This window comes from Drosophila innubila (assembly GCF_004354385.1).
Source record: "Drosophila innubila isolate TH190305 chromosome 3R unlocalized genomic scaffold, UK_Dinn_1.0 2_E_3R, whole genome shotgun sequence".
NCBI classification, from domain to species: domain Eukaryota; kingdom Metazoa; phylum Arthropoda; class Insecta; order Diptera; family Drosophilidae; genus Drosophila; species Drosophila innubila.
In genome coordinates, this window is record NW_022995380.1 from 2709584 (window position 1) to 2720768 (window position 11185).

The 11185-nt window shown below is 34.4% G+C and overlaps 1 protein-coding gene across 1 annotated transcript; it reads right to left on the reverse strand.

Annotated features, from left to right (window-relative positions):
- Positions 1-6440: 6440 nt before the first annotated feature.
- Positions 6441-9819, reverse strand: LOC117792082 (tyrosine aminotransferase). The gene is made up of 4 exons (XM_034632040.1): positions 9364-9819; positions 7787-8301; positions 7398-7691; positions 6441-7335 (listed from the first exon to the last, which is right to left on the reverse strand). The coding sequence occupies exons 1-4, from the start codon at positions 9680-9682 to the stop codon at positions 6994-6996; spliced, it is 1470 nt and encodes a 489-aa protein (XP_034487931.1). The 5' UTR covers positions 9683-9819; the 3' UTR covers positions 6441-6993.
- Between the last annotated feature and the right edge of the window lie 1366 nt (positions 9820-11185).

Sequence of the window (11185 nt, forward strand, 5' to 3'; positions counted from 1 at the left end):
TTCACCTGGGTCATAAGATACTGGAGTGTAAGTGGGAGGGGAAAAATTTGTATGATCGCAGCTTTTGGAGCCGTTGGGTCTTTTTGGTAAAATTATTTATTTTTATCAAAAATACGCGTCGATTGATACCTTGATGACCCAAATCCGTTAACTGGTTCAAAAGATAAATAAATTTGAAATTTTTAGTGGACTTCTCAAAATGAAATTTAAAGTCAGTTTGCTTGTTTGTCTGTTTGTATGAAACCGCTAAAAAAAGGTTAGATGTAGTGATAGGGATCTATTACATTTCAAAAATCTAGAAATAATTGTTCAACGACTTTTTGAAAAAACCGCTAGTTTAGCGGGAAAACGCTAAATCCCGCTAAAATTGAAACCTCAACAGTTTCCTAACCATAGAAGCTACATATGTTCTATATATCATTGGAAAGGTGTGTTTGAGGGCTTTTATGCGTACCTTTAAACTTTTTTTTCTAAAGTATTCAGGTAACATTTTACAGGTGATATTATGTTTTAAAGCTTACATTTTGGCGAATTCTGACAAAACGGCTCTAACGATTTCTGTTAAATTGCATTATGTTGTAATACGTACAATTTCGCGTTTTTTGGTATATGAAACATAAATTTTGGTTGGGGGGTTTGGAAGATATTACCTGTTAAGTGAATAAATACATTTTTCTATCGGTCGAAAATCATGTTTTAGTACGAAAAACTTTTTGGTTTTATGAGATATCTCAACCAAACTGATACATTATGCATTTAAGTCAGTTTTAAAAATCCTGACCGAAGTAAGTTCTTATCGGACCACTATATCATATAGCCAATCCGTCCAATATTAAGTCTTAGTATGAAAAACTTTTTTGTTTTACGAGATATCGTAACCAAACGAATAGAATATGCATTTAAATTAGACTTTTATATTCTGACCAAAGTTGGTTCTAATCGAACCACTATATCATATAGCTGTCATAGCACCGATCGGGCGAAATCCAAGTCTTAGTATGAAAAACATTTTATTCATAGTAAGTACGGGGTCTCCGACAGTAGAGTATGCTCGGCTGTAGCAACGCGAGCAGAGGGGGGAAGCCCCCTAGTTTTTCTTTATAATTAAAGAAATATTTTTTTTAAATATGAAATAAGTTTAACAACTAAATTTATATATTTTACTATTTGCCTGCATTAATGATAAAGTTACAATGTCAAAAGCAAAAGCAATTGCAAAAATTTCTGATATCCCACAAAAAAAACCTCTACACGAGGTAAAAGTCTAGTGACGAAAGCAATTTCTAGCCCCAAAATTTCTGATATCCAATTTTGTGACAGTGGCATTGTGCACTGTGAGCAAAAAGGGTGAGCTTCTTTGTACATAAAAATTACTTTTTGCGCAGGGCCGAATGCCAATTTTCGCTTTTTTTTTTATTAATTTATATTTTTATTTAAAATTTTTATATTAAACTGAATTTTGTTCGTCACAAAATTGGATATCAGAAATTTTAGGGCTAGTATAACATTTCTTGTAAAACAAACAAATAATTGTATTTACGCTGCTAGATTTGGAAAAAAAGTTCGATATTTGGCGTGCAAAAGTGCATAGACCAAAAAGTGAATTTGTGAGTTTGGTAAAGATATCGTAAAAATAAAATTCATACTAAAGGTTAATTTAAGCACGATCGTTCATGTGGCAGCTATATGATATAGCTATCCAAATTTGAGCAGGGTGTAACATGTAGTAGAAAAACATATTCTGTGAGTTTACTTGAGATAACACAAAAAACAAAAAAGCTTGTTACACTAAAGGTTAATTTACATCCGATTGTTCCTATGGAAGCTATATGATATTGTAATTCGATTTTGACCAAATTTCATTAGGGTGTAACAGGTACAGGTACCAAATAATCAGTTTGTGAGTTTGGTTAAGATACCTTAAGAAACAAAAAAGTTTTTCATACTAAAGGTTACTTTAAGCCTGATTGTTTCTATGGCAGCTATACGATATAGTCATCCGGTTTTGACAAATTTAGTCAGGGTGTAATATTTGGTAAAAAAAAACCTATTCTGTGATTTTGGATAAGATAGCTCAAGAAACAAAAAATGTTTGCATACTAAAGGTTAATTTACATCCGATTGTTCCTATGGCAGCTATATGATATAGTCATCAGATTTTTACAAAATTCTATCAGGGTGTGAAAGGAAGTCAAAAATATACAAGTTGCGTGTTTCATTGAGATACCTTTAGCAACAAAATAGTTTTTCATATTATAGGTTTATTTGAACCCAACTGTTCCTATAGCAGTTATATGATGTAGTAGTCCGATTTTGACCAAATTTGGTCAGGATGTACATTGTACAATATACTAGAACAATGTAGTAACCAATTATCTGTGGGTTTGGTTGAGATAGTTCTGAAAGTAGCAGTTTTTCATACTAAGAAATTTTCTCTAAGTGTGAACTTTGACCCCCGTTCTTTTCCACGATAAAATTGTCTCATCTAAAATATGTGAAAATTCCAGCCTCCTAGGCCTTATTGTTTGGGCTGTGCAATGATCAGTGACTCAGGTAGTGAGTAAGTCAGGTCAAAGAATTTTATGTATATAGATTAAAAAATAAATAAAGTAAATAAAAATAACAAATGGGGTCTAGTCGAGCCCACAAGACAGTTATTTGCTCGCTAACCATAATGACCATTAATTAAAAAAAAAATTAATAAAAAACTTCAGTTCAATTTAATTCAGACTTTTAACTTTTAAAATGTTAATATAAAAGAAAAATTTAACATACTAACCATCAAACATACATAAATATATGCAAATTTAACATTTATAGATCAACATAATTTAATGAACAATTAAATTAACAGAAAAAATGTATATTAACATTAAATTAATAAACATAACATTCATATAACATGTCTAACATAAATTATACATTAGTCTGGCCGCGGCTTGTATGGAGTTTTTTCAAGTTGGCGATATCAATGAGCGCCGGGCTGAAAAATATTTCTTTTTACCCCTAGAATACACTTGCAAAATTTGAGCACGATCGGAGATCATTTGATGGACCCAAAAACGGGTCAAATGTCACCGCAGGGCATTTGTATGCATTTAATTGTAAGGAAAACTTTTTTGTTTCTAAAGATATCTTAATCAAACTCACAGATTGTATATTTGGGGCGGCCTGCAGATGTTTCACTAATAATGCGGCGTCCTTCCAATGACTGGAAGGAGTTAGAATGTAAGATTTTCATGTTTCGTAGCCAACAACAAGACTAAGATTTTAAGAAATAAATTCAGTTAAAAAAGCACCGTTGTGTCCTGTTTAGCTGCCATTGAATCAAGTAGACGAAAATGTATTACAGTGCTCTGCAAGCGCATCGAGTGAGCTAAATATTTTTGAATTTTTAGCAGTCTTTACTTTTTTCATAGTAAGTACGGGGTCTTCGACAGTCGAGTATGCTCGACTGTAGCACCTCGAGCGAAGCGAGCCAAAGGTTGGCATACATATCTTACATGTAAAATCTAAAAAAAATTATTTTTTTTTGTTCGAAATATACATCTTAATATTTTTTCATCTTTTAAACAACATTGTTTAATATTTAAAAAAGTTTTATTTTGCTAATTAAAAAAAAAAAAATAAAATTCATAACGAAAACTTATGAAATTGCACTGCGCTCTGATTTTTTTATCACCATTTTTATGCAAGATTGCGTCAGTTTTTGTACTTAAAAAAAGGCGCAAATTGGCGCAAACAAAACTAGAATAAATAGTTGGAGAATTGATTACCAAAGCGTCCTGAAGTAGTGGAATAGTGTCCAAAAGCTTCAAACTTTTGTTATCTTCCATCAAAGCTAAAAAATCGCTTAATTTTACTGTTTTTAAACTTTTCTGGGATAAAAAGTGTATTAACCCGGTAATTGTCCCAGGAAAAGACACAATATTTTGTCGTTTTATATATATATTTTTCCGCATACCTCGGCTGATCGAATTCTACTGAACTTGATATTAAATGAGAGTTAAAGAGGAATGTCATTGAGAGTCATCTTGCTATACATTTCTTACCTTCTCTAAAAGCATACTCAGAAAAGTAGACAAAAGTGTAAGTGCCACGTTTTATTAATGAATGAAAAATAAAAAATTGGTATTTTGTCTTATATCTATTTAATTTTATTTGAAAAACTTGAATGTATCGCTTTCGGTTTAAAGCATCGGTAACATCGAAGTTGGCCAACATCGATGCTTCAAAACATCGCCAACATCGATGTTTGCAAATATCGATGTTTTCCAACCTCTAAGTCGGTGCCGGCTACAGAAAGTCACCTGTACTTCGGCAGTGTGAGGAGTGGCCGTCGGTATCAGCTGTTGTCTGTGTTTGTGGAATTTTTTTCACATGGCTCACGTTTCTTGTCAACGTCTTGCCTCCACCCCCAGATCGCACTTCTTATATTTTTCTAGAATGAACTTCTTTTACGCAAATATAAATTACTGTTTTACTTCAATAATTGGGACACTTGTTAATTAGGACAACCTGGTATTTCGGACACTCAATTTTTATCTATAAAATATTCTGTATCACGGGCACCACTCAAAACTGTTGATTCTGAAATCTGATCATAATAACGTGTCTGTATGTAAGAATAGAATAAACGTTTAATAGTAAAAAAAATTGCAAGTGAAGGCATTTCAACTGCAGTTTCTGTTTAACCCGAATCGTCCTGAGCAACTTTTTTTCGAGTTTCTTCATGAAACTTTCAGGACTGATAACTTTGAGGTCGCTGAATCCGAAAAAGACATTCTTTTTGTTCGTCTTTGTCAGGATAATCGACAGGACCATTTTTGCGGCTGTTACCATATGGTAACGCTGGGAGTAACAGGGTACAGGTTTTTTTAATACTACAAAATACGAATATTTGCGAAAAGTCTAATAAACACAGCTTTATCCAACAGGGGGGCTCCTCCTTGATATTTATGACCAAATTTGGTTAAGATCGGTGCACTATATTATATAGCTGTCATGGGAACAATCGGGGTCAAATTCACCTTTAGTATGGGGAACATTTTTGTTTTCTTAGATATCTCAACCAAACTCACATTTGCATTTAAGTTGGTTTTATACATCCTGACCAAATTTGGTTCAAATCGGCTTACTATTTCAAACAGTTGCCATAGGAACAATCATATTTTATGAACGAAACAGTACCGAAACGCGATTAAAATGTATAGAAAAAACCTGTACCCTGTACTTCCCAGCGTTACCATATGGTAACACGAAAATAAAAAGCGTCAATTTGCCGAAAAAGTGTTTGTTTTTCCGAATTTATTTTTAAATTATACAGAGCACTCTTTTACCTTTCTAATGATGTAAGCACTGCATATTGTTCAGTACTAAAATTAGTTAAACGATTTAAATTTACTTGCGACGAATTGCCAAATACTGTGAGTAACTTAAGCGCATTTTTCGATCAGCTAACTTCTAGAGATTCAATCAACATTTTATCGGTTAGAGACAACAAATTACTCTAAGAATATCATATTAAGGTTAATCTAATGTTAATATCTTGTCTAAAAATGAAGTTTTAGTGAATGTTTATTGCTTGTTACCATATGGTAGCGCTGCGAATATTCGGGTTGAGAGCAAAGGGTCGCTTTTTCAACATTTGGTTCATTCGGCAGGTTTTTTTTTTAGCAGTAATCCCTTCTTTACTTCTGATGGATCAGTAATCAGTACCTGCTAAATGACATGATACCTTCTTATACAAATCAGACTATTAGACTACAAATCAGTTATCAGTTTATATAACTAAGAGAAACGAATAATTATGTTCACGATGCCAGCTGCCCCTGCCATTGGACTTTGGGAAAATCGCCAGATTTAACGAGAAAAAGCCGAATTTGGCGGAAAAATTCTAGATTTGGCAGAAAAATTTGAGACTTGGAGTGCAAAAACGAATCTGTTAGTTTGGTTTGGATTACTTAAAAAACAGAAAAGTTTCTCATACTAAAGCTTAATATGATGCCGATTTTTCCTATGACAGCTATATCGTAAAATTTATAAAAATGTTAATAAAAAGAAATTAAACAATAAAATAAAATCTTTCTCGGTCTGGGTTCGATCTCGCGACCCCATCCTCTACACTACTTAAGTACTAAGCTGACAAAACGCTGCTATATGTTAATCAAAATAAACGCGAACCTTGACCTCCATTTTGATGCACTTGCAGGTCGAATGAAATTATCAGATGAAATTATCTTCAGTTTGTTGTGGCCAAGTTTCAAGGTCGCAAGTCAAGCCGTTTGGCCTGTACAATGCTAAGTCAGTTGGACAAAGAACTTTGTATATATAGATAGATAACAAGCTCAACCTTTTTGCGCATGGTTCGGAATGAAAATTTTTTTTTAATATTGTTTGTCACAACATTTTATATCAGAAATTATAGAGCATGGAATGACTTTCGTCACTAGACTTTTACCACTAAAGAGGTTTTTGTTTTTGGAAGATACGATAATTCGTCTACTTCTGTAGTGGTGTGGATATTATACAACATTTGGTTTTAGTTTTCTTCATTAATCACTTCATTTTTATTCATATTTAACAAATTTTAACATTTTACATCATACTGTTCTACAAACGAAACTGCGGGTAAGCTTCAAAAGTTGTTTTTATTAGTTAGAAGAATCCCTTTTTCTTAAATGACATTTGGATTTCCCTACACATGCATTCTTCGATCTTTGCCATTTTTTTTTTAACAATATTCTGTGATACGAGTAAGGTAATGTTGTATAATTATTGCCTTTGTCTATAAAAATCAAGTTATTGTTGCCTAAAGCAGTGGTGTTCAAAGTAGGCCATAAAATACTTTTTCCTATTACATTTGATAGTATTTTATAGACTACTTTATTCTACATTTGGACACCACTAGCCTCAAGCATTTAACAACATCATGCGACCAGTTTCTGTAAAAGTCCCAGTGCCAGCTCCAAATCATACATATAACATATCACTCTACACATTTTCATCATCCAATAGGATATGCTTGATGAGCACCTCAGTGTCTTTTTTGTAGTACATCTCACAAAACTCGGCAATGCGATTACAGGCTTCTTCAATCATAGTAGCTGGAACTGTAAGAACAATACGAAAATAGCCCGAGTATTCAAAACAGCTGCCGGGCAGACAGAAGACACTTTGCTTATTAACCAGCTCCTGCACAAAATGTGTGTCGTCCTTGAAATCAGGAAAACACTCGATGGAAATGCCAATCATCATGTACATAGCTCCGCTGGGCATGATGGGAATCAATCCGCTGACTTTCTTTAATAAATTATATGCCAATTGAGCGTTTGACTTTAAAAAGTAATAATAAAAATTATTGCAAATTTTTCTCTTGTACCTTACGAATTACTTACGTAGAGTATTCCAATTACTCCATCAAAGTAGCTCTGCGGTGTCTTTGATAGTATATCGGGTAGAGCACCTTGAATGATAGAATTAGAGCCTAGAATCCGGCCACTCATATTCTTTAAGCCCGTTGTTGCACTACCCAAACGTTTGTGCTGATCATGTACGATAATCCAGCCCATTCGCCAGCCTGGCACTAAAAAGCGTTTGGTCAGCCCACCGCAGGAGAGCACAGGAACCTCGCGTGCCAGACTACTGACCGCCACATGACGAGAGCCCGGGAATACAAAGTGCTCATAGATCTAAAAAAAATAAATAAATAAATAAATGAATACAAAATAAATATAAATAACAGATTCTATCAAACATCATGCAGCTGAGCTCTATCTTCACTCACCTCGTCGGCAATAATAGGTAGGTAATGACGCTCACATATATCCACAAGTTGCAGCAGATGCGCTTCATCAAAGACGCTGCCACAAGGATTACTTGGATTGTTGATCAACAGTGCGGCTGTGTTCTCATCGATAAGACTCTCCAACTGCTTCAGATCGGCACGCCACTGTTGCTCAGGCAACAGGTCATAGTAGCGCACCTCAATACCTAAGCCTTCTGTAAGCGTATGATACAAACAGAATCCAGGCCGCGGAACCAGGACGTTTTGTCCGCTATCTGCCAGCGCCAAAATACAATATTCTAACGCCGAGGAGCAGCCGCTGCAAAGTATAATATCATTCGGATTGATCACCCCATCGGTGCGTTGATGTGCACTATATTTGGCCACCGCCACACGCGAAGTCTCATGGCCTTGCGTATGTGCATAGCCATTAAACTTGCCACTCTCCACTGATCGCAGTACTGCTTTCATTGTTTCATCGGAAGCCTTTAGGTTGCCAAAGATAGTCGGATCACCTGCAATAAAATCAAGACAAGCTATTAAATATCAAACACGAATTCATGTGTGCCTAGAGAAAATAAATCAAAAAGAATCTTTTAAGTTTCTCACATATATATTTATATATCATCAAAAACAAATTTTTCATGATCCAGTCTTAAACTCGTTTAACGCATTTGCCCAAGTTTCCGCCATCGCCAAGTCCCGTGCGGTAGACGTTCGGACAGTGGACGCTTGGTTATGATAAGCGGTTCAATTCTAATCTTTTCGATTATGGATCTTGTTTCTCGTTTCTCGAAACAGGTGAAACTACATTTTATGCTAATGCATTGAAAACGTGCGCGCGCCTTGCCAATAACAATAATAATAATATGTAACAACTGTCCGGACCTGGTATTCTGTTCATTTTATACGTGTTCTCGTCTTCCCATTTAGAAATATTGAATAAATTAAATTCAATCTCGGAAATTTGAGGCATCACAGAAAAGCATATTAGCATGATGTTTTGTTTCTTTAAAGAAATCATCAGCTTGCCCAAAAAGATTCCATCATAAAGCTGATTAACGCGAGTTTAGTTAAAAAAGTTTGGTATCCTTAAATGTGTATTTTAAAGACCTTAAACTTTGGAAAGATTGGATTGCAAAAGCTTCTACAAGCCATCTGACTGAGATCGGGCGTGACCTGATAAAAGCCAATTATGTATTCAAACAAATAAATGTACCTTAAATAATATTAAATACTAAAAACATTTGTTTTGAATCTTTAATTTACAGGCCTGCATCGAGTAGACCAGAAAATTCCATATAAAAAAGGTGTCATAATGAGAAGCAAAAGAATTTAAAAACTATTTCTGGTCTACTTTATTTGGGCCTTTCGAGCTATGAAAAATTTATAAGTACATTCGATAACATTAAATCTCATATTTTTACCCAAAATGTTAAATTCAGCGAATGTCTCTAAAAATACCTTTGAAGTTGATCAGATGAAGATCATTCAAAAACTTTTCATCGATTTTTCAGCTTTTAGATACTGAAGTATTGGAGATTATAATTGTATACTTTTTTTGACAACATACGCACCTATGGACAGCGGTATCATGGCCTTTTGTGGATTCGGATTAATTTTTAGAGCCTCGACAATATTGCGAATGCGGTTATGCGTGTTGAGAGACAATACAGATCCCTTCACCTTCCAGCCAGTACGACGGCTGACAGCAACCTGGTCAAGTGACTGCGACACCAGATCAAGTTGACTTGCTGATTTGTCCACGGCATCGACATCGTTTGGGACTACCACCGGGGAGCCACTTGAAATATTACGGCTTGTGATGCTGCTCTGAAACTCGTAGCCTTCGTTTGCAACACTGCTAGGCATTATTACCAGGCAGCCTATAATCATTTATGCTCACAAAAAAAAAAAAATTAAAAAAATGTGTACACAACTCAAATAAAAGTAAAATTGGTATCCTGTTTTTCATTCCAGACTAGCATTAGAAATCCAATCTGCTACCTTATGCGGTATTAAGAAACACAGTTTAATATAAATGAAAAGAGATACCGTGCTATTTAGGAAAAGATCGATGCAAATTCTTTGCTAAAGCAACACTGAATTACTTGACTGATCTCTCAGTGCTTTTATCGGGTCTGACTGTGCCGCTTGGTTGCTCCACGACAAACGATATAAATACGATATTGAGTGGCCAATATACATATGCATATGACATATAATATAACAGCACAACACGCTTGACGGGAGGGCCGAGCGAAAGAACAACAACTACTTAAACTTCGGTCGAACTCGGGCTCAAATCTGATTTGAATACTGGCACAGGCATTGGAAAAAAAATTATACATAAGCAATATGTAGATTCATAAGGCCTGATCAAACGTGGAACCAGATATTAAGTTTTATAAATAACAAAATTTCTTCATGAACTTTAGTTGTCAATAAAGTTTTAGGGAATCACAGCTTACGTGATAATATTTTTTACTCTAACAAGTGCGAAATTAAAAACAAGCGGATCAATCGAGTGCACTCGACAGTTGAATACCCTGTGTTCGCGTATTTAGAAGCTGTTTAAAATTTCAACTGATTTGAACCAAATTATGTTGAATGTAAAAGACCGACTTGAATGCATGTTCTGTCAGATTGGTTGAGATGTATATCAAAAAACAAATAATTTTTATATACTAAAACTTAAAATTTCGACTGATCATTACTAGGTCAGTTATATGATACAATGAACCAATTTGAACCAAATTTGGTCATAATGTATAAGGCCAACCTGTATGCATATTTTGTCGGATTAATTAAGATATCTCAAAAAACAAAAGTTTTCGTACTAAGACTTAATTTTTGACCGTTGGTTAAGATATTTTCTTGTACCAAAACCTGATTTTACACCAATCGTTCATTGGGCAGCTTTATGATATAGTGGTCCGATCCAAAAAAAAAAGAAGAAAACTTGATCTGCTTGCAATATACAAGAGCCTACACTCAGAAAAAATGTCATTCTGCGTACTAGCTCGAATTGGTTAGCTTTAAAAATGTTTTCGTACTTAACATTTTAAGTTCGTTTCGTACTTTAGCTTAAGTACAAACTAAATTCGTATTTGAAATCAAGCATGTTTTTCTCGAATCAATAACACAATACATATTGAATACAAGACCGTTTCGTACCTAAAATATTTATGTATGTTTGTATACTGTATGTAGGGTATGTTTAGAAATAGTTATATTCAGGGGTGCCACTGAAATCGAAACCAACCGAAAGTCTACCAGATTAGATTAGATTAGAATATTTTCGGTTGGTTTCGCTTTCTGTGGCACCCTGATTGACATTTTATGACAATAGTATCAAAGCACTTTTGAGTGTTAGGCAATAAATAGGAAAATATTTTA